The sequence below is a fragment of the Patagioenas fasciata genome, chromosome 3, assembly GCF_037038585.1.
Source record: "Patagioenas fasciata isolate bPatFas1 chromosome 3, bPatFas1.hap1, whole genome shotgun sequence".
Lineage (NCBI taxonomy): Eukaryota > Metazoa > Chordata > Aves > Columbiformes > Columbidae > Patagioenas > Patagioenas fasciata.
In genome coordinates this window covers 124,457,218-124,480,742 of record NC_092522.1, presented here as the reverse complement: position 1 = coordinate 124,480,742, position 23,525 = coordinate 124,457,218, and the positions used below count along the sequence as shown (strand labels likewise).

General features: G+C 57.6%; 1 protein-coding gene across 5 annotated transcripts in view; it reads right to left on the bottom strand.

Moving 5' to 3' along the window:
• Nucleotides 1-23,525, bottom strand: part of EFR3B (EFR3 homolog B) — a 54,040-nt gene that overhangs the window by 29,254 nt on the left and 1,261 nt on the right. The window contains exons 1-3 of one of the 5 annotated variants that reach the window (XM_065834504.2): nucleotides 17,109-17,229; nucleotides 4,413-4,489; nucleotides 3,495-3,622 (exon numbers count right to left, since the gene is read on the bottom strand). In XM_065834504.2, the coding sequence (XP_065690576.2) occupies nucleotides 3,495-3,622; nucleotides 4,413-4,489; nucleotides 17,109-17,115 (212 nt within the window). In that variant the 5' untranslated portion in view covers nucleotides 17,116-17,229. Of the gene's footprint in view, nucleotides 1-3,494; nucleotides 3,623-4,412; nucleotides 4,490-7,426; nucleotides 7,857-15,772; nucleotides 15,890-17,108; nucleotides 17,230-23,525 lie in introns of those variants that run through there. The other 4 variants (XM_071807181.1, XM_065834502.2, XM_065834503.2 and 1 more) reach the window with 4 other exon arrangements.

Below are 23,525 nucleotides of genomic sequence, written 5' to 3'. Positions count from 1 at the left end.
TGTTGTGATAGGACAAGGGGTGATGGTTTTAAACTAAAGGAGGGAAATTCAGGATGGATATAATGAAATTGTTTGTGCTGAGGGTGGTGAGAGCCTGGCCCAGGTTGGGCAGAGAGGTGGTGGATGAACCATCCCTGGAGACATCCCAGGCCAGGCTGGACGGGGCTCTGAGCAACCTGAGCTGCTGAAGATGTCCCTGCTCATGGCAGGGGTGCCACTGGATGAGCTTTTAAGGTCCCTTCCCACCCAAACCATTCTATGATATCTTGCTATCGAGCACAATCCCTCTTTCAACCTCTACTTTCAAGCCAGCTCCTCTCCCCGCTGATTCACAGCCCAGGTGTCCCGCAGCAGCCACCAGCTTGTGCTGCAAGAAGAAAACCCGAAAGCACCGAGCCCAGCGGCAGCGATGTGGGCAGGAGCTGCACATCTGCCTGCACGTCTATGGGCAGCTGGGGGGGCACCTGCTCTCTCGGGGAAAAAGAAACTGTCTGATAAACCCTGGACCTGCAGGTTCCAGCTGGTAAAACACAGCAAGATCCATCCCATCTCTTGATGCCCCAGAAATGTTGACATCTGGCTCCAGTCTTGAGTAGATTCTCTGGTGTCTTGTAGCATGGCTGAGCCCCCGCTGCAGCCTGTCTGTCCTTCAGAAGCCACTACAGCTCTTCTATATGCAGTGAAAATAAGCAGCCAGCTCCTCCTGGGTCTGTGAGGCTCTTATCCATCTGTCAAACCGGGTTAAAACCGGCCCGGAGGGAAAAATAAAAGGTATGAAGAGGTGACTGACAAGCAGTGTGGAGCATCAAGCTCCCTTTTTGTTGGAAACAAGGCTGAAAACAACACTTGGTGCCCAATATTATTGTGACAGAGAGGCTTCTCTTTTGGGGACAGCTGGACACAGGCCACCGAGAGAGAAAAGGGACACTCGTGGAGTTGTTGTGTCCCAGCCACCCTCTCACAGATGGTGAATTGCATTGCTGCGAACTCAAATGAGAACACTTTCTCCTTTTAGCGATAAAGGTAACACAAAGATGAGACCAAACAGGGCTGAAACCAAGGCTGCCTTCAGCTCACAGGCAGGAGGGGCCCCCACGTGCCCCGCTGCTCCCCCAGCGCCGACCCACAAACCAAAGGCTGATTCAAACCCACTTCAGGCATTTCAAAGCTAAGACTTGGAAAATTAGCTCGTGCTCCAACCCAATTACGTGCCTCCAAGCACAAGCGGTGGAGGAAGGGATATATCCCCCCCCAGCCCGCCGAGGCTTGTCATCAGATGTCAAAAAGAATCTTTGAAAGCCTTTTCTTTCCCCAACATAGCGAGCGGAGCCTGTTAACAGCCGCTTAACCGCAGAACATCAGGCAGAGCTTTGAATGTCCTGTCACTCCGGATGACGGGCGATGGCGAGGAGGCTTTGAAGGTTTTCCAAGTTCTAGCACTTCTCCGGGAGGCTGCTGCCGCCTCTTCCCCCAGGATAAAAGGCGGGTTGGAGTTCGCAGCACGAAGCGGAGCCGTTGTTTGTGTGTCGTGGCTTTGTTAAGAGACGACGAGAATCAATCCAGGAGGTATTTCAAAGGGAAGGAGCCCTCCCCGTGCTCCCCTAGGGTTTCTAATTGGGCCAAGCAACTATTTGCAGGTGGGTGCTTCTCTCCTTGCAGTAAACACAGCAAAGCTGGAAGCGACGTGGGGAGGGAGGATGAAGGGAAAAGGGTCCAGGCAGGACCAGGCAGGGGAGTGGGACAGAACAAGCACAGCAATTCCCATCCAGCCCAGCGCATCCCCATGGCACGCTCCCTGGAAAAGTGTCAGCACGCTGCACCTCATCATAGAATGGTTTGGGTTGAAGGGACCTTCCCAGCTCCCGCAGTGGCATCCCTGCCATGAGCAGGGACATCTTCACCAGCTCAGGTTGCTCAGAGCCCCGTCCAGCCTGGCCTGGGATGTCTCCAGGGATGGTTCAGCCACCACCTCTATGGGAACCTGGGCCAGGCTCTCACCACCCTCAGCACAAACAATTTCATTATATCCATCCTGAATCTCCATCCTTTACTTTAAAACCATCACCCCTTGTCCTATCACAACAGGCCCTGCTCAAAAGTCTGTCCCCATCTTTCTTCTTGGCCCCTTTTAAGTCCAGAAAGGCCGCACTAAGGTCTCCCCGGAGCTTCTCTTCTCCAGCTGAACCCCCCAACTCTCTCAGCCTGTCCTCCCAGCAGAGCTGTTCCAGCCTCGGATCATTCCTGGGGCTCCTCTGGCCCCTCTCCAGCAGCTCCATGTGTGTCCTGTGCTGAGGACCTGAATCCCCTCCCTCCACCTCATCCTTGATCCCACTTGTGCCACATCACCACAGCTCAACAGAGATGTTCATGGGGTGCAACACACACAAGCTCGTCCTGAATAACTCCCAGCAAGCTGCAGCCAGGGCCACCCTGTCAAGCTGCTTGCCCAGAGCCAGCCAGACTTCCATCTGGCTCTAGAAGAGCCACTCTGGGCTTTTAAAGGCCTGGAGGATGCCACAGGCTCCTGATGACGGAGCAGGGGATGATGGCAGTCCTGCTGCTGGGGACAAACACCATAAACACACAGACTCCTCAAACACGGACAGGATGATGCCAGGGAAACACTACGTGGCTCCCAGTTTGCCTGGTCCCTTGCAGCTTAGGTAACTGAACACGAGCAAGTGCGTGCCCAGGTGGCCAAGAGGCCACCAGCATCCTGGCTGGTAGCAGCACTGGTGTGGCCAGCAGGCCCAGGGCAGTGACCGTCCCTGTGCTGGGACCTGGGGAGGCCAAACCGCCAATCCTGGGGCAGTTCTGGGCCCCTCACGCCAAGAAAGACCTTGAGGTGCTGGAGTGAGTGGAGAGAAGGGAACGGAGCTGGTGAGGGGCTGGAGCACAAGTGTGATGGGAGCGGCTGAGGGAGCTGGGGGGTTCAGCTGGAGAACAGGAGCTGAGGGGAGACCTTCTGATCTCTGAACTGCCTGAAAGGAGCTTGGAGCCAGGGGGGTCGGGCTCTGCTCCCCAGGAACAAGCGCCAGGAGCAGAGGAAACGGCCTCAAGTTGCGCCAGGGGAGGTTGAGGTTGGATCTGGGAACAATTTCTTCCCCAAAGGGCTGTGGGGCATTGGAACAGGCTGCCCAGGGCAGTGCTGGAGTCACCATCCCTGGAGGGCTGGACAGACGGACATGAGGTTCTCAGGACATGCGGCAGTGCCAGGGTGGGTTATGGTTGGATTCGATGATCTTGAGGGGTTTTTCCAGCCAAATTAACTCTATGATAAGGAGCTTGCACATCCCTGCGTGATCCCACACCTCACTTTGGGAGGCAGGACACGCTCTGGTCTCTCTGAGCTGTGCTCACAGCCTCAGGACAGCCCGGAGCACACAGGAGCTGTGCACCCACACATCCCAGCCCTTGCCTGAGCCCCTTCTACTGTCCAGTGCCCCATCCCTGTGCAGTCACTGGGGCGGCTGAACCGGCCTCCCAGCCCTCACCCATATCGGTGCCGGCTCACGTCTCGGATGAGCCGCTCGGACAGGTAGGCACCGATGCGATCCAGCTTCTCCGGGGCAGAGAGGGCATAAAATGTCAGCTTCTCCATGTTGGTCTTCACCAGCCCATCCTGAAAGAGAGCAGCACAGCGCGTCACAACCTCACACCGGCCCTGGCAAACATCAGGAGCACACCTTGGCTCGCTGGTCCTGTCCCAGTGCTTCCCCACACTTTGTACAACAGGAAAAGCAAAGGAGGATCATATTTAACCTCAGCTGGGCTTCCACTGAGCACCCCACACTGTACATACAACAAGAACCATTTGTCAGCCTCGAGCAACGTCCCAGCCCTACAGGGGACAGGGACGGACATGGAGCTGCTGGAGAGGGGCCAGAGGAGCCCCAGGAATGATCCGAGGCTGGAACAGCTCTGCTGGGAGGACAGGCTGAGAGAGCTGGGGTGTTCAGTTGGAGAAGAGAAGCTCGGGGAGACTTCATTGTGGCCTTTCCGGACTTAAAATGGGCCCATGAGAAAGATGGGGACAGACTTTTGAGCAGGGCCTGTTGTGATAGGACAAGGGGTGATGGTTTTAAACTAAAGGAGGGAAATTCAGGATGGATATAATGAAATTGTTTGTGCTGAGGGTGGTGAGAGCCTGGCCCAGGTTGGGCAGAGAGGTGGTGGCTGAACCATCCCTGGAGACATCCCAGGCCAGGCTGGACGGGGCTCTGAGCAACCTGAGCTGCTGAAGATGTCCCTGCTCATGGCAGGGGGGACTGGGGGAGCTGGGAAGGTCCCTTCAACCCAAACCATCTGTGATTCAATGGAGCCAAAGCATCCCCCGCCTCCCAGGAGCTGTTTCTGGAAGTCACACCACATCCCTGCAACCCAAGCCCTTAGCGAAGCAGCATCTCCTCTACCTCCGGGTCCTCGGGGAAGATGTTGTCGACGAGTCTCTTGTAGCGAGGCCGCAGGGCACCGCAGCAGCCGCACACGCCTGCAAGAGACGAGACAGAGCCGGTGAGCAGGACACGACCCTCACCTCCCGGGCAATCCCCTGCCTGAAGGTGCCTTTGGTGGAAAACGCATCCTTGGATTCAGCGGGGAAGCCTGAGATGAGGACATGGCACCAAGCTGATGACATCCCAGAGTTTCGCAGCCAAAAAGACACACAAGGGAAGAAAATCACAGCTGAGAGGCAGGGAACTGGCAGGCGACCAGCATCGTTTGACGTAGGACTGCAGGGTTATCTGCTTTTCTCGCCCAAGAAAGCAACCACCAGAGACCACGATGTCCCAAGTTCCGCTACATCTGGGCCTCTGTGTCTTGCAAGATCCTCTTTCGCGGGTGCTCAGCCCACGAGCTCTTTCCTCCGCTCGCTCACCCGAGGCCACATCACTCACACCCTGCCCCGTGCAGTGACGACGAGAGCTCGGGCTGCTGGAGACGGCGATAGAGAACGAAGAGAGAGCATTTTATGAAGGCTACGAAAGGAAAACGCGCTTTTCCTGTTTGCAGCTCCAGCGCTGAGCTGTTGAGAATCACCAAACCCCTCTGACTGCCCCCCTACCTTTGGGCTGCCGGACCGCGGTCCCTCTCCCCCGAGGGGACACCAAGTGACCTGTGTTTTGCAGGACAGCGACACAACCATCCCCACCCTCAATTTCTGTGCCAGCAGCCTGTCCCTGATGCACAAGCCTTGAGGCAAAACCTCTTGTAGCAGCAACTTCACAGAGCAGCAAAAGCCGGGCATCACCCTCCTCCCGACTCAGAGCAATGAGCCCTGGCCACCAAATGTCAAAATGTGGCCGCAATCCCCTGCTCTGCTTTCAGGGGGGTGTTGAGGAAGGGGTTTACAACCTGGGTATTTATCTCTGTGCCACATCCCATTTCTCATGCTCCACAGCAGCCAGGGATGCTCCAATCTTCAGTTTGGGGGTGGCCAGTGGTCCAGGAGGGCTCCTGAGCATCCGTTGTGCTCCCACACACACCAAGCATGGGGACAGTGGCAGCAGCAGAGGGTTCAGCACCCCTGGGCACCTCCACGCTGCTACACCCCCCGTGGAAAGCCGTACCAGCGCTGCCCGGCCTCCCAGACACTGATTAATATCTACAGAGTTTGTTTCTTTTAAAAAAGGGGAAAGAAAATAAGATTGCTGGACACGCTGCCCTCCCCAGCGCCGCTCCGAGGGCTTCGCACGCCTGGACCCCCTGCTCCAGCACACCTGGTGTTCCTGGGGTGCTGCGCCCACCGAGGAGCTTGGGGTCAGCCCCCGCCAACTGTTGGCTTTTGTGAGCCCGGGGAAGCCGAGTAATCCGGGGCTGCTTTTTGGCAAGCGCCGGCGAGACGCGGAAGCCGGGGGGACAAAGGCTGCGGCGGCGGGAGCCGGGGATCGCTCCGCTTGGAACGCATGAGCTCACGGCTGCTCGTGCCAGCTCCCGCCACCCATGTGCTCACACAGGGGAGGTGGACGCTCGTTTTGGGGTCCCCTTTGGGGTCCCCAGGCCCAGCACTCCCAGCACAGAGCTCCTTTGCAAACCCCCCGCGCCTTCCCGCTAGCAAATATTTGATTTCCGAGCCTCGCGACGGCCGCTCTCCCTCCTCCCTTCTCAGCTGCTCGCCATCGATTTTGCTTTTTCCAAAGTGCCTTTAAACGGGCCTCTTAATAAATCCTCGTTTGCCTTTCACACAAATGAGCGTCTGATGATCTCCTGCATTGTCTTCATCAATTCCCTTCAGCCTGGACAAGGCAGCGTGATTTACCCCACTGTGCATCCCTGCTGGTGTCTCAGCAGGGGCCATGAGCTCTCCCTGGACATTTTCCCCATAAATGATCCCATTACCCAAGAGACCAGGTCCCCTCCACCTCCTGCAGCCTCTTCAGTGATTATCTCACCTCCAGAAATGTGACTTTGGAGTATTTTCAGGATGAACGTACATTTCTAGCCCGGGGAAAGGAGCATAGAGCCCAACCGCGTTCCCAATCCCCCACCCTCATCCTGATGAATGAAGCTGAGGAGCAGACACAGCACGGATCCCATCAATAATAACTGCATAATTAAAGTTAATGCCTTCCATCTCACCTAACACGACCTCTCCTTCCAGAAGCAGATTTTTAAGGCCTCACCTAAAGAAATTCAGCAGCGGGAGAGAGACCAAGACCCGAATCACCTGCCAGGAGAGGGGACTTGGGGGACCCATGGTGTGGGGGGACAGAGATGGTCCGGATGGGACCCAAAGCCACCGGTGAGGTCCCAGCACGGCCCAGTAGAAGGACAAGGTCTCCAAAGGAGCCTCTGGTGTCCGGTGAGAGGGTTGAGCTCCCTGAGGGGTCTCTGGCATCAAACCGAGAACAACTTTCCTGCCCCAAACCTCTGCCTGCTCTCGGTTCTGCCCGACACACACGCACAGACAGAGGGAGCAGAAATCCCTCAAAAACACAGAGTAAAAATGGCACAGACCTTGAGGAAAGAGGAAATATCTCCCTTGTTTTGTTTCCCCGCTCCAAGGACTTTCCAGAGAACAACAAACCCGAGTCTGGCCCTGATTCCAGGGCTGAAATCAGGTCTGGATGGGACCCCCACCCAGCCCCTAACAGCACCAAACCTTAACGCTGGGGCTGGCAACAACTCCCCCCTTAAAAGGCTCTCAGACATTAATTTTTGGCTTTATTTCTACGATTCTGTTTTTCCAGACGCTGTTTTCCTCTCGCACCCACCACGCCGTCCCCATCCACCACCCCTGAGCGAGGCACCAACGCGGTGGCACCGGGGGGGACCCTGCGGCTGCAACGCTGGCACGAGGTATTTAAAAATAAATGAGTAAAATAGAAAGATGACACTGAAGGTCACCGGTAACCACAGCAGCTTGTCCCTCCCTGCAGATCCAACCCAACACCCCGGGGGGATAAAGCACAAAATGAGGGGACGGTACCTGCTCCGGCCACGTGCAGCATCTCCCAGGAGCAGGCAGGGCCGGCAACACAGAGCCGCAGTGCGGGGCTGAGAGCCCAGCTGCTCAGAGCCATCATCTCCGGAGCAAACCGGGGGGCTCAAGGCACCGGGTAGCGCTCTGCTCCTGGGCCGGCGGCAGCATCGCTGCGGGGAGATGCTCAGTGGAGCGAGGAGCCGGCGTTTAAATAAAGAAGGGAGTTTTTCAGCCAGCGCTGCTGAGTCACCCGGGGCGGCTCCGATGGGAACCGCGCCGGGTTTGCTCCGCCGGCGGCGGCACCGGGACGCGGGGGCGGTCGGGGACGCTGGGCATCTCGTTGAGCACCGAGGCGTGGGGTCAGGGTGGATTTTTGGAGGTGTTTTGAGGCTGAATCTCTGCTGTTTCGGCGCACGAAGCGTGGCTGGTTTGCGCTAACAAGGGGGGATGCTCGGAGCCCAGCAGCATCCAGGGATGCGGGGACCGGCGTGGCGCGTCACGCTCTCCTCCTGCTGGCAGCTCCGAGAGCAAGGACACGGCTTTGCTTAAAGATAAGGTAAATCTAGGCAGGGAGAAACGTGACTCAACCATCCCCGTATGGAAGGGGATAAGATGGGAAGCTCGGGAGCAGCGGCGGCTCCGCGGCCGCCCATGACATGTGTGTCACCTCCGTCTCGCGCCCGCCTGGGACACCCCATGGCGTTTATTTGGCTCATCACCATCACCCTCGGCCACGGCGGGTCACATCCACACTTGCTGGGGCACAAAGCGAGCCAAAGGACCTTTTCCTTCAATAATTCATCGCCGAGAAAGTCATCTAATGAGGGATAATTGCATTTTTCCAGTCCCGGTGACTGCGGGTTGCTGGTGTAACCCCCGCTTAGCCACTCCAACAGCGGCACAAGCCCCGAGGTTCTGGAATAAACTCATTACATGTGTTTCCAGGAGGAGGGTTCGCTGGTACCAGTTGTAACTGGGGTTTTGGGACAGAATATGGCCCATTGAGAACAGGACACAGGCCCAGCTCACCTCCCAAAATGACCACGTGTCCACCTTTCCTCGTCAATCCCATCCCCATTTTAACAACACTCTGGCAATAAGCACGGCCAGAAAACCTTATGGGCATAGTATTCGATGCCTGGAATTTACTTAATAAGGGCATTCCAACTGATTGCAAATAAATCTTAATTAAAACACGCCAAATCCCTTATTAAACCCAGTATCCCGTGAAGGTCACCCACTCAACCCCAAGCAAAAGCACCATCCCGAAGGCAGCCCAGCCCTGTCCTGTCCTTCCCCGCACACAACCAGGGACCTTTCCCTAATCTGCTTAGCAAAATCTCATTTACAAAGCAAGAGTCTCCTTCACATCCATCCACCCTCCGACTCCACCAGTGCTTTGGCACCCGGTGGGTGAGCCCGCCCGGGGAGGAGGATGAAACGTCCCCACTATGCATTAGAAATGTCACTGAGCAATATGCAAGTTGGCCCTGAGACACTTTAGTCCTATTCTCCATCCACCCTGGGGAGGGCAGAGGGATGGAGCCCACGGGAAGGGGAGATAAAACAGGGAAAGCAAGAAACGAGCAGAGGGAAGGGATGGATGCGGTGCTACCAGGGGTGGTGGGAACCAAAAGAGATGTCGGGGTCGCAGACCCACTTCTTCTTATTCGCTCGGGTGCCGCTCTGAGCTTCTGCCACCAATTAAGAGGCAGGAAAACCTACATTAAAAATGCAGTTTCTGCACCCACCAATCTCCTTTTGCCCCCCAAGGTGGCTCAAGCAGTTCGGTTCAGCTCAATGCAAAGAAAATGTGTTGGAAAAGAGCCGTGGTGAAAAGAGGGGGGGACCCTGGGCGGTTGCATTAAACCTCTACCATATTTAGTTGGGGAGGGGGTTGAATCCAGCTCGCAGCTCTGTAACTCAGAGCAATGTGCTGATGTTAATTAACAGCTCCCAGCCTTCCTGAAGGGTTCGGGCTGCACGGGCGCAGCTCATTCCCTTGTTCATCCAAGTGTCCTTCGGTACGAACCAGCATCTGCAAAGGGGTTTGATAAAAGCTGACAGCTCCTCGGTGGGCAGAGACGCTTTTGGGGATGTTGCAGAAGACCCAAACCTCGGAGGGCAGCGCAAGGCAACGTTGGTCACAGGGAGATGTGTCCCTCTCCGAGGGCAACACAAGGCAACGCTGGTCACAGGGAGACGTGTCCCTTGACGCCGGAACGAAGGGACAAGGAAATCTTTTGAGGCAGAGAGACACTGGGGACCGGGGAGCCAAGGCTGTCGCTGCCAGGACGCATTTCTCACGTCGCTGAGCGGGACGGACGGGAGCGTTGTCAGACAGGGAAACGCTCTCCCAGCCGTCGCGTGGAGCCGGCGGTGCAAAGCCCTTTAGCTCAGCAATTAAATTCGCAGCTTCCCCTGGCGCTGCTCCACGCGCCGCTCTCTCTGCTGCCACCGACGCAGCCGGGGTGCTGAGCCCCAAATCACAGCTCTGTACTGGGGAAGGGAATCCCAAATGGGAGCAGGGCCGGAGGTTGAATCCACACCGGTGCCACATCCCTGAATCCCACCTGGGTCTGCCCAACTAATCACAGAATGATTTTGGTTGGAAAAGACCCTCAAGGTCACCGAGTCCAAGCATTCCCCCACCCCTGGCACTGCCCCATGTCCCTGAGAACCCGCTGCAGAGATGCTCCTGATGTTTGCCAGGGCCGGTGTGAGGTTGTGACGCGCTGTGCTGCTCTCTTTCAGGATGGGCTGGTGAAGACCAACATGGAGAAGCTGACGTTTTATGCCCTCTCTGCCCCGGAGAAGCTGGATCGCATCGGTGCCTACCTGTCCGAGCGGCTCATCCGAGACGTGAGCCGGCACCGATATGGGTGAGGGCTGGGAGGCCGGTTCAGCCGCCCCAGTGACTGCACAGGGATGGGGCACTGGACAGTAGAAGGGGCTCAGGCAAGGGCTGGGATGTGTGGGTGCACAGCTCCTGTGTGCTCCGGGCTGTCCTGAGGCTGTGAGCACAGCTCAGAGAGACCCAAAAGATGTGGGGTCACACAGGGATGTGCAAAAAATCATAGAGTCAATTTGGCTGGAAAAGCCCCTCAAGATCATTGAGTCCAACCGTTAATGCACTCCTGTCCCTGCCCCATGTCCCTGAGAACCTCATGTCCGTCTGTCCAACCCTCCAGGGATGGTGACTCCAGCACTGCCCTGGGCAGCCTGTTCCAATGCCCCACAGCCCTTTGGGGAAGAAATTGTTCCCACATCCAACCTCAACCTCCCCTGGGCAACTTGAGGCCGTTTCCTCTGCTCCTGGCGCTTGTTCCTGGGGAGCAGAGCCCGACCCCCCTGGCTCCAAGCTCCTTTCAGGCAGTTCAGAGATCAGAAGGTCTCCCCTCAGCTCCTGTTCTCCAGCTGAACCCCCCAGCTCCCTCAGCCGCTCCCATCACACTTGTGCTCCAGCCCCTCACCAGCTCCGTTCCCTTCTCTCCTCTCGCTCCAGCACCTCAAGGGTTTCTTGGTGTGAGGGGCCTAGAACTGAACAGCTCATCCCCATCTTCCCCCCCTTTCCAAACACTGACAGCTCAGGCATCAAACCCAGCTTTAACAACTCCACGGTGGGACAGAAATCAGCCCAAATTCCCACTTACACCAGCGACAGATTCTCCCCTCCATTATTTACACTTCCGAGCTTTCTCCAGCACCGCAGCGCACGTGCAACGCTTCCAAATTAATTAATATTTCACAGCTGTGATTAGTCTCTGGCATTAAAGCCACACCAGCCCCTTTTGCAGGCAGGGAAACAACCCATTAAAGGCAGAGCTGGAGGTTTGCATCAGGTACCTGGCACCGGTTCGAGGGGAGAAGGGGAGTTAAGCGCCTTAATGGGCGCCTGGTTTTGTTATACAACACACGCAGAGGGAAAGCTGAGGGGGGAAAAAGGCTTAAACTGCAGGAAATCCACCCAAACTCTGGGCTTGATGCGAGATGTTCGCCAGTTTGCGCGTCTGGTCCAGATCGCATAGGCGGAGAAGCTCTGATGGAGGTTGAGAGTCCACCCAACAGCAGCACCAGCCTCCGGAAGCTGCTTCATTAAGAGAAGAACCTTAATTAAGGTTCATTTTGCAAGGCCAAAGCTTTGGGCCACGCAGCGCAGAGCCGGACGTGGCAGAACAGCCAAGGACACGGGAGGGCTCGCGAGTCTGAAAGGTTTTTGGAGGAAAAAGAAACAACAAGCGCCCCCCCCGCCCTGTTTTGCATGGTCACCAGAACACACAATAAGGGCCCTTTGGAGATGCTGACCACGCACGGGGCTGTGGTTTCCTTCTTCCCCCAGAAACGCCACATCCAAGCCCACACCCAGTTCTAATTGCGGCACAAACCTGAGCGAAAACCCTCATTTACAGAGATGGAAATGTGACGGCACCAGCCACAGCCGCGCTTTCTCTCTAGCCTGCCTTCTTCTCTCTTTTCCCTTTTCCCTTCTCTCTTTTCCTTCCTTTCCCCTTTTCCTCCCTTTCCCCTTTTCCCCCCTTTTCCTCCCTTTCCCCTTTTCCCCCTCTTCCTCCCTTTCCCCTTTTTCCCCTTTTCCTTCCTTTCCCCTTTTCCCCCTTTTCCTTCCTTTCCCCTTTTCCTCCCTTTCCCCTTTTCCTCCCTTTCCCTTTTCCTCATTTTCCCCTTTCCTTTCCCCTTTTCATCCCTTTTCCCTTTTCCTCCCTTTTCCTTCCTTTCCCCTTTTCATCCCTTTTCCCTTTTCCTCCCTTTTCCTTCCTTTCCCCTTTTCCTCCCTTTCCCCTTATCCCCCCTTTTCCTTCCTTTCCCCCCCTTTTCCTCCCTTTCCCCTTATCCCCCCTTTTCCTTCCTTTCCCCCCCTTTTCCTCCCTTTCCCCTTTTCCTCCCTTTCCCCTTTTCCTCCCTTTTCCTCCCTTTCCCCTTTTCCCTCCTTACCCTCCTTTCCCCTTTTCCTTCCTTTCCCCTTTTCCTCCCTTTCCCTCCCTTTCCCCTTCTTACCCTCCTTTCCCCCCCTTTTCCTCCCTTTCCCCTTTTCCTCCCTTTTCCTTCCTTTCCCCCCCTTTTCCTCCCTTTCCCCTTTTCATCCCTTTTCCTCCCTTTCCCCTTTTCCTCCCTTTTCCTCCCTTTCCCCTTTTCCTTCCCCTTCCCTTTCTCCTCTCCTTTCTCCTGGTCACTCCTTCAGCGAACACAGCCCCCTCCAGCCCCACCACAACCGCCTCTCTCTGTGTTTCTCCATCACCCAGGGCTGACGTGCCGGGCATTACCAGCTCCGGACTGGCAAAAACCAAGCAAAGCGCATCGCTACACCTCTCAAACACCTGCAGAGCAGCTCTTTGCCCACTCTGAACACAAGGATTCTGTTTGCCGCAGGCATTGCAAATTCACCCGCAGTCTGCGGTCCTTACCCGGCATCTGTAAACCTCCTCAAAGCATCGGATTTCCACTCTCATTCACCTTTCCTATCCAAACCTTCATGTCCGAGGTTGATCCGTGACTCTTGACCCTGGCAGTTTGGTGGTTTGGAGTGCCCGTGGAAGGGGAACATCTCCAATACCCCCAGCAGAGCTACAGCCGGGAGCCAAACACCTCTGGAAAGGCATTTTCTTGCGCAATTATTGATTGCACAAGCAATTACCAGAGCCCTTAAGCACCCGGGCTTGCTGAGATTCGAGGTGAACAACATCAGCCCCTGGCCTGGCACAATCTCTGCCAGGGAGGGGTCAAATCCTGCCCGGACATGGTAATGCAGCAGGAAGAAAGCCCTGGACTTGGCCACAGCCATTGATGTTCAACACAAAACCTTACGAGAACCACGACCAAGCGGGTCCGAAAAGCCCCCGGCGCTGCCGGCACCACAAACAGCCCCTTTTCCTCTACGAGCGTTGAATTAATTCGCAGATCATTTAGTTAAAATGTATAGAAGGAAAAAAAAAAAAAAGAAAAATTAAAAAAAAGCTTAATTCTTAATTGCATTTCACATCCCCCGCTGAGCCATCCAGTCCCACCAAGAGCTATTTATTTAGCACAAAACCCATCCGCTCGCGCGGCTGCCGGCTGTGACTTGGTGGCAGCTCCTGGGGACCTCGATGGCACCGCTGACAACGCCTCCTCCCCAGAAAAAGCCCCATTTCCCCTGTTCCCGCTGCCACCGAAAAGAAATATTACCAAAATAATAGAAATAAAAAGGGGAACCTTCTCTATTTCAAGCTTTGTGGGAGGAGACAGCTTGTGCTGGTGACCAGAGAGCAAAGGGAGGGGACATGGAGGAAATAAACGGCGGTCGAGATTCGGTTTGTTGTCTGGCACACGTGGCCACAGTAAAAGTAGGGGGGGACTGGAAAGCAATGGGAACCCCCATGGAAGTGTTAACCCCATCCCGCAGCTCCCGGCTCCCCTTACAGCCAAGTCCCTGCCCAAGGAGCTCGTTCCTGAATCAAAGCACAGGTCCTGGAGACAGAGCGAGCAGCAAGTTTTTTGGGGTTGGGGACAAAAAGGACCAGGCTTTTCCCACTGTCAAGGTCATTGCACAGCCCCAAGAAGGGGGAAACACGCTATTTTGCCAGCCAAAGTCCAGGCACAGTTTGAAATCCCCCGCGGAGCAGCCAATCCCTAAGCCAGGCTTAGGACAGTGAGATCCAACTAGAGACAGGGACACAGCCCAATGGTTCAGCTCACAAACCTGCGGTTTGCATGAAACCAGCCATCCTTGATAGGACAAGAGGTGATGGTTTTAAACTAAAGGAGGGAGATTCAGGATGGATATGATGAAATTGTTTGTGCTGAGGGTGGTGAGAGCCTGGCCCAGGTTCCCATAGAGGTGGTGGCTGAACCATCCCTGGAGACATCCCAGGCCAGGCTGGATGGGGCTCTGAGCAACCTGAGCTGGTGAAGATGTCCCTGCTCATGGCAGGGGGAGATTTAATGGTCCCTTCCCACCCAAACTATGAGAGGATTCAATGATCCAGGCTGTGGTTAAAGCTCAGCTCTCCCATTTTCACCAGCGATGCAAAAAGAAATGGAATGGGGGCTGAAAATGGGCGCAGGGCCCCACATCACAATCTCCTGCCTCCTGCATGCAAACACCAGCCCAGCACAAGGTGCCAGCGCTGGATGAGGGGGATGCGATGGGTGGCCCGTGTCCCCCTCCCAAGGAGGCAGCAGGTCCCCCCATAACAGAGCAAGTGTTCTGCACCACAGAGAAAAAATCCCATCCACCGAATCCTTCCCCCAGGCCAAGAGACGGTTAAAAAAGAGATTAAAAAGATACCGATAATCCTGTGCATTTCTAATGCACCTTTCATCCCAAGTATCCCACAGAGCTTTCCAGCTCCTGGACGCTTTCCAGGGCCACAAGCCGCAGCGATGCTCGGCCCCGAGCGCCACCGCGGAGCGGACCAGCCTGGCTTTTGTCCTCAAAGTCACATTCAGGTCCCCGGAGATGCTCTGTCCTCCCTCACCCTGAGGAAACACCGGCGATTTTGGAGCAGGGGCTTCCCCAAAATGTAAGCTGGGGGTAAGAGGAGCTGCGGTCCAATGTGGCGCTGCCATTCGGGATCCTGGGGGACAAGCAGAGCGTGTCACACCCCTCGGGACAGATCAAAGTGACATCAGGGGGGTTGGTGGGGGTCTTGGCTACTCAGCTCTCCCCCAGGTTTGCAGAGGTTTGGGGTCCCCTGCAGCTCCCCAGCAGAGGATTATTAAATGCTCCAGGGCGCTGCAAATTGCTCAGATGATGACAACAGCTCCCTGCTTGCCAGCGGCACAAATTGCCAAAAAACAACCCAAAATTCAGCTCAAACCCCAACATGGATGCAAAAGCCCCAAGCGAGTGGGGAACTGGGCACTGTCGGGAGGATTTGGGCATCGGGGATGTGTGTCCTGCAAGGAGAGCATCGCTGCCACCCCATCCCACGCCAGACAGACGGGTCCTGCGGCGGGAGCGGGCGAGGGACCCCCAGTGTGGGGGGGCTGCAGAGGGACCGCGGCCCCGGGGACACGAAGCATCGTCACCGAGCCAAGGAGGGGAGGGAAGCGGGTGGAAAAATACCAGCTGGGAGACCTGAATGACTCAACGGAGGCCACGGAGGAGTCAGCACCGGGAGGAGAGGAACGGAACCGCGTGTCCTGCCCCGGCTTCCCCCCCACGGGTAAAACCCCCTCCCCAAGCCCCCCAGCGCCTCTCCCTCCCCTGCAGGAGGCACACGCTGCATCCCGATGCACCTCAGGACCTCCCCATGTACGCACCCCATTGAACCCCAAAACACGCACCCCATCACCTGGTGGGATAGGGGGGTCCAGCACCCTGCCCACCCACCTCACCCTGCCAAAACCACTCACCCCCGGCATCGCAGCTCCTCGCAGAGAGGGGGCTCGACCGAGAGCCCCAAAAAAACCCCGCAGGACCCCCCAGGAAGGGCAGCGGTCGGGGGGGGTCCCTCGCCCGTGGTGCTGGCCCTGCGCTGACAGCACAGGGAAGGATGCTCGGGTGGCGGGTGGTGAGGATTTAAGAGCCACCCGGCCACCCCCCAGCCCTTCCCAAAAGCTCCCAGCGGCTTAGCGTGGCCCGCTGCCCCGGGGGGGGGGCACCAGCTGCTCCACCAGCTGCTCCCCATTACGCACATGGTATTGCCCCGCTGGGAATGTGGGACCCCATATGGCCACCCTGCGCAGAGGGGTGACAATGTGGGGGGACGGCAATCCCCCAAACACCCCGGGGTACACAGGCCTATATGGGGCTGCCCCACGCCAAGGACCGGGCAGGTCCCTGGTATGGTGGGGGTGTGGTTGTATATAGGACTGAGATTCCCTGTGATCTGATGGGGGGGTGACACTTCACCCCCAAATAACCAGGTGGAGCTGAAGAGCCCTATATAGCACCCAACGCCTCCCCACCCCAAGGACTGGGTGAGCCCCCACCAGTATGGGGGTCACTGGTCCTATAAAGAAGGATGGACCCCCAGCCCTGGGGAGCAGGTGACACCAGGAACCGCAGCTTGGGGGGGACAGTTAATGGCCCATGGTCCCCCAGGGAGGGGGTGATGCCCCTTTATAGGATCATGGTGTGTGTCCCAACCCCAAAGAGGAGGCACCCTCCAGAAACTAGGGGGATGCACAGCCCTGTAAATGACCAAGGTCCCCCCAAAACCCAAAGAGGGGGTGACACCCCCAGTAACTATGGAGATGCACAGCTCTATATCGGAGAAATGTCCCCTCCCAAATCCAAAGAGGGGTCACCCCCAGTAACTAGGGGGACGCACAGCCCTGTAAATAACCAAAGTCCCCCCCAAACCCAAAGACCAGTCACCCCAGTAACCAGGGAAATGCATGGCTCTATAAAGGACGGAGGTCCCCCAAAAACCCAAAGAGAGGGTGACCCCCCCAAGTAACTTATAGGGTGCACTACCCTGCAAAAGACCAAGGTCCCCCAACCGCAACGCGAGGTCACCCCCCTGAAAACTGGGGATGCACAGCTCTTCATAGGACGGAGGACTCCCCCACCCCAAAGAGGGGATACCCCCAGTAACTGGGGGTGCACCGCCCTACAAAGACCGAGGCTCCCACTAACCAGGCCCCGGGGGATGCAGCCCCAAGTCCCCGGGAAGCGGGAGCGGGGGCGCGCACGGCCCCGAACCGGCCCCGGTACCGGCCCCGGGCTCGCCCCGCGGGCACTCACCGTACATGGCGCTGCCGCCCGGCGTGGCCCGGCCCGGCCCGGCTCGGTGCGGCTGCAGGCGGCGCTGCCCGGCCCGGCTCTGCCCCCTCCCCGAGCGGCGCCGGCCGGGGGCGGCACCGGGGGGGCGGCACCGGGGGCGGTCCTGGGGGCGGAACCGGGGGCGGCACCACGGCCGCGGCTCCTCCCACCCGCAGCTCCTCCCGCCCGCGCGGCCCCCCCGGTTCGGTTCGGGGGAACTGAGGCTCCGGGACCCGCTGTCCCACAGCCGGGGCCAGCGCGGCGTCCACGCGGTGCACCCGCCACTGCCCCACGCTGCACCCACAGCACCCACCGCCTGCACCCCACGGTACCCACCCCACTGCACCCACCCCGCTGCACCCACCGCCTGCAGCCCACGGTACCCACCCCACTGCACCCACCTCCTGCACCCCACAGCACCCACCCCCTGCACCCACCGCCTGCACTCCACGGTACCCACCCCACAGCACCCACCCCCCTCCACCCATCACCTGCAGCCCACGGTACCCACCCCACAGCGCCCACCCTGCCCTGCACTTCATGCACCCATCCACCTGCACCCCACAGCACCCGCCCCCCCCTGCACCCCATGCACCCATCCATCTGCACCCCACAGCACCCAGCCCACCCTACACCCCATGCACCACCCACCTGCACGCCAGGGCACCCACCCCCCACAGCACCCACTCCTGCACCCCACAGTACCCACCCACCCCTGCAACCCCCACAGCACCCACCACCTGCACCCCACATCAGCCACCCCCCACTGTACACCACAGCACCCACCCCCTGTAACCCAACAGCATCCATACCCTGCACCCCACAGCACCCATCCGCCCTGCACCCATCCACCTGCAGCCCAGGGCACCCACCCCACAGTACCCATGACCCCCGCACCCACCCGCCCCTGCACCCCACGCACCCATCCACCTGCAGCCCAGGGCACCCACCCCACAGCACCCATGACCCCCGCACCCACCCCCTCCTGCACCCCATGCACCCATCCACCTGCAGCCCAGGGCACCCACCCCCTACATCACCCATCACCTTCACCCGTGGCACCCACCCACCTGCACCCCACATCAGCCACCCCCCACTGTACAGCACAGCACCCACCCCCTGCATCCCACATCACCCACCCCTCCCTTCACCTACCCCGCACACCCCACAGCACCCACCCCCAAACCACAGCCTGGGGCTTTACCCCACACCTGGCAGCACAAGCCCCAGCAGCCCTGCACATTTGGGCTGTGCCAGTGAGCTGGGACCCCCCCACCCCCACAAACACACCGGTGAGCCCCTGAGCATCCTTCCTCAGCAGGTCAGCCAGCTCCAAGCTCCATTTGGGGACCCCAAGCCCCGTTTTGGGACCCCAAACCGCAGCAGAGAGGTTTCCTTTCAGAGCTTGGTCACCCTTCGCATCGCTCATCCTGGGAATAAGCACCCGGGGGTATTAAACCCCCCCACTTTCCCCATGTGGGGAAGATCCTGTGTGTGCTCCCCCCATCCTGCTGCCAGCCCCACAGAGCACCCACCCCAGCATCTGTGGCCACCCAAGTGGCAACCGTGGCCACCTGAGTGGCAATCATGGCCTTTCCCTGCACCAGCCGCTGCCAGCCCGGCCAAGTGGGAGCTGCACCAGGCTCCCGAAATACGGATGCTGCTGAGGTCCAGGTCTGCTCAGCTGCTTCTAAAAAGTTCTGGAGACTGAGATGGGGGGCTCAGACTGCCCTGGAGAGACGGGGATGGCAGGGAAGGGGCTGAGAGCGTTTGGAGGGGGTGGGGAACAAGGAAAATACCTCCCTAGGTGTCTTAGCAGCACTGAAGTGATGCAGCAATGCCCTGCTGCCCAAGGGAAACTGAGGCAGGGATGGACCACACAGCACGATGCTGCGCGGCACAACGCAGCGTGGCACTGCAGAGTATGGCACAGCAACGCCTGGCACGGCACGGCACAGCACCACCTTTGGGCTGGAACAGCCCCAAGTTCCAGTATAAGCTGGGGAATGACCTATTAGAGAGCAGTGTAGGGGAAAGGGAGCTGGGGGTCCTGGGGACAGCAGGGTGAGCATGAGCCAGCACTGGGCCCTTGTGGCCAGGAAGCCAATGGGACCTGGGGTGGGTTAGAAGGGGGTGGTCAGTAGGTCAGAGAGGTTCTCCTGCCCCTCTGCTCTGCCCTGGGGAGACCACCCCTGGAATATTGTGTCCAGTTGTGGCCCCTCAGTTCCAGAAGGACAGGGAACTGCTGCAGAGAGTCCAGCGCAGCCACCAAGATGCTGAAGGGAGTGGAGCATCTCCCGTGTGAGGAAAGGCTGAGGGAGCTGGGGCTCTGGAGCTGGAGAAGAGGAGACTGAGGGGGGACTCATTCCTGGGGATCAATATGGAAAGGGGCAGTGTCAGGAGGATGGAGCCAGGCTCTTCTGGGTGACAAGCAGTGACAGGACAAGGGGCAATGGGTGCAAACTGGAACACAGGAGGTTCCACTGAAAGAGGAGAAGCAACTTGTTGGGGGTGAGGGTGTCAGAGCCTGGCCCAGGCTGCCCAGGGAGGTTGTGGAGTCTCCTTCTCTGCAGACATTCAAACCCGCCTGGACACCTTCCTGTGGAACCTCAGCTGGGTGTTCCTGCTCCGGGGGGATTGCACTGGATGAGCTTTCCAGGTCCCTTCCAATCCCTAACGCTCTGTGATTCTATGATTCTCCATTACATTTACCTTTTTCCCACCATTTGGACCAATTCTGCCTATTTTCCGTGCTCCCTTTTTGCCAGAGCCTCTTGTGCCAGAGCCACAACGTATGAGACCGACCCATCAGCAAAGCCCCAGCCCTCCCCATAGCAGACCCTGACACAAGCACAAGTGACCCCCCACTTGGGGACCGGGACAAGGCTGGAGGTGACAGGGCTGAGGAGGCACAGGGGGCACAGGAGGTGCTGGCACTGGGCTGCCGCAAATCTCCCCCTCCCTAAGCTTTTTGCTGCAAAACCCCCCGGGTTGGATCATCTAATTAGGCAATAGCTGGTGCCTCACGATCCTCCTCGCAGGGAAATTATGTTTTAATTAAAACATTTCGGGAGTTAATCTGTGTTGCTGATTCCCTGGGTGACGGAGCAGCCGCACGAAGAGCCACGTTCCCAGTGGATCAGAGGGTTTTAATGGGGGACATGGCAGCAGTGACAGGCCAAGGGACAGAGCTCCTGAGTGTCCCTGGTCAGGCCCAGCCCCAGAATCAGGCACAAAGTCCTTTCTGTTGTGAATTTAAAAGCCTCAAAGTAAAACCTGATGATGAAGGAAGAGCCTGAAGCAGATGTGGCCAAACCCCCCAGCTTGGGAACCCTCGTCCCTCTGCTCATGGGGATTTGCGAGGCCACCAGTCGAGGGACACAGTGGCCAAAGAAATTCAAACACTTCTGTGATTCTACAATCCCTGCCCAAGGTCAGGATGGATCCATGGAGGTTGGGGTGGGGGACAAGACAAGGGCCAAGAAGGATCAAATCCTGCCTGCTGCCAGCATGGTTCCTCAGTCCCCACCTGTCATTGTCACAACAGGGACCCCAACACACACCAGCCTTGCCCAGAGGGACACAAGCACGTGCCTTGGGCACAGCACAGTCCCCTTGCCTCTCCAGCAGGTAAAGGTGAGGACGCCGAATCACTTGGGGCATGGGATGCTCTCGGGACACGTGGCCATGTCCCTGCCTAGGGCTCAGTAACGCTCTACAGAGCTCAGCATAGAATTCGTAGAACCATAGGATCATCTCGGTTGGAAAAAGCCCCTCAAGATCATCAAGTCCAACTGTTCCCCGACCCCTGTCCCTGCCCCATGCCCTGACAACCTCATGTCCGTCTGTCCAGCCCTCCAGGGATGGTGACTCCAGCACTGCCCTGGGCAGCCTGTTCCAATGCCCCACAGCCCTTTGGGGAAGAAATTGTTCCCCACATCCAACCTCAACCTCCCCTGGCGCAACTTGAGGCCGTTTCCTCTGCTCCTGGCGCTTGTTCCTGGGGAGCAGAGCCCGACCCCCCCTGGCTCCAAGCTCCTTTCAGGCACTTCAGAGATCAGAAGGTCTCCCCTCAGCTCCTGTTCTCCAGCTGAACCCCCCAGGTCCCTCAGCCGCTCCCATCACACTTGTGCTCCAGCCCCTCACCAGCTCCGTTCCCTTCTCTCCACTCACTCCAGCACCTCAAGGTCTGTCTTGCATCCTTCCCCGCATCCCCCTTCCCACATGCCCCCTCTCTCCCACAGCTGTTTCCATGGCCACGGAGCTGCTGCAGTAACCACAGCGGGGTCTCCGGCACTGAGCCACAGTTCCCTTTCCTGGCCACCACATACCCAGACCAGAGCCAGACCCCCCGGTCCAGACCCAGAAGGCTGCTCCCACACACCAGCACTTGGCCTCGGGGTGTTTGCACTGGTTCTCGCACACCCGCACCCATTCTGGCACCAACACCCACCAGGTCACTCGCACGATGCCCAAGGACGGGCTCTTCCCATGCACCGATGGTTCCCACGTGTGAGTGCCGCCACTCACACATCTCCGCATCACTTTTTGCACGAGGATCCAATTCTTGCACGTGTGTGGCACGGGAGGGACAGGGGAGACACTGTCACAGCGCAAGGTGATGCTGCCCACACATGGAGCGCTCACAGCAGCCAGCGGAGCAGGATCCGTGCCAAAAAGCCAAGCGCTGCCCTCCCTGCAGCTGCGAGGGGAGCACCCATGGGTGTCTCTGCTGGGAGCACTGGTGTGAGATGGCTACAGGAATGTCCCCAACCCCTCCAGACATTCCCAGTTATTCTGTCCCAACTAAAGTCGGGGGACAGGGCGGTGCCCTGCACCACCTCACCAACACCCTGGCTCCGGGATGGGGAAACAGAGGCACGCTCTGCCTCTCATGCCCAAACACCACCGGTTCTTTCCCCAAGCCCAGTGGAGCTGTGCAGGCCACAGGGACACTCAGGGGACATGCACAAGGTTGTCACCGCCACACCTTTAGTGCACACCTCATGTACGGCTGCTCACACATCAAACACAGCAGGGTGACGGCGCAGGGCCAGTTCAAAGGCAAAAAAACCCAAGTCTCTGCCAGTCAGAAACACAGAATCATAGAATCAAAGGCTGATTTCGGTTGGAAAAGCCCCTCAAGATCATTGAGTCCAACCGTTCCCCCACCCCTGGCACTGCCCCATGTCCCTGAGAACCTCATGTCCGTCTGTCCAACCCTCCAGGGATGGTGACTCCAGCACTGCCCTGGGCAGCCTGTTCCAATGCCCCACAGCCCTTTGGGGAAGAAATTGTTCCCAGATCCAACCTCAACCTCCCCTGGCGCAACTTGAGGCCGTTTCCTCTGCTCCTGGCGCTTGTTCCTGGGGAGCAGAGCCCGACCCCCCTGGCTCCAAGCTCCTTTCAGGCAGTTCAGAGATCAGAAGGTCTCCCCTCAGCTCCTGTTCTCCAGCTGAACCCCCCAGCTCCCTCAGTCGCTCCCATCACGCTTGTGCTGGTGACCAGGGGACGCCAAATCTTGTATTCCTGATCCAGGACTGGGGTTCACATGTGAAGAAAATCCCTTTAGAGCCCCCAATATGTGTCTTTGTCACCCTGGGGAGCCTCTCATGTGCAAACACTCCCGATAAACACACTGGGACAACAGCTGTGTGCAGCACGAACAGCCGTGAGCCCTCACATCTTCATATTCTTTTGTAGATATTGATGCTGCATATAACATACTTTATCTGCATTAGTTTTCTGTGTATCTGTAGCTTTGCTACCCTGCCTGGATGTGATTTTAACTGTACTGCCCCAATTATTGCTTGTCAAGAACTGTCAACTAACTATACCCCTGCCACCACGTTCCCCCCTGTCCCCAGTCTCATGGGACAGTTTTTGCAGCTCACAGCCTCGCACCGACTGCTGAAGCCAGGGAGGGAGCAGGCACAACAAACATTAATATCTGTCCATTGTGTCCATCACACAAACCTTGGAATTTGCTCAAAAAATAGTCAAGTGTAGCTGGTTGGAATCCCCTTTAGGATGATCTCCCTCCCTCTATGGAAATACTCAATGTCTTATGTCATGTTACCGTTATTTTGAGCCATTTCTTACTTGGTTTAGCCACCTCTTTATGTATTAGTACTTGCTGCTGTGATGGTTTCTGGGTGCACCACCACGGGGTGGCATGCGATGATGGGTTAATGAGCCCAAATGATGCTTCCATGACACAAGGACCAAAAAGGACGGTCCCATCATGGAATCTGGGATTCCCCAAGCCTTCTCGGCTGGTCCAAGTCCCTTGTCTGGAGAAGAAGCCACATCCTGCTCCCTGCCTGCCTGCTATTCACGGCCTTTGCACGCCTAGATATCAACTCTAGGCTTGTATTAGTGAATTACTGGATTTGCTGT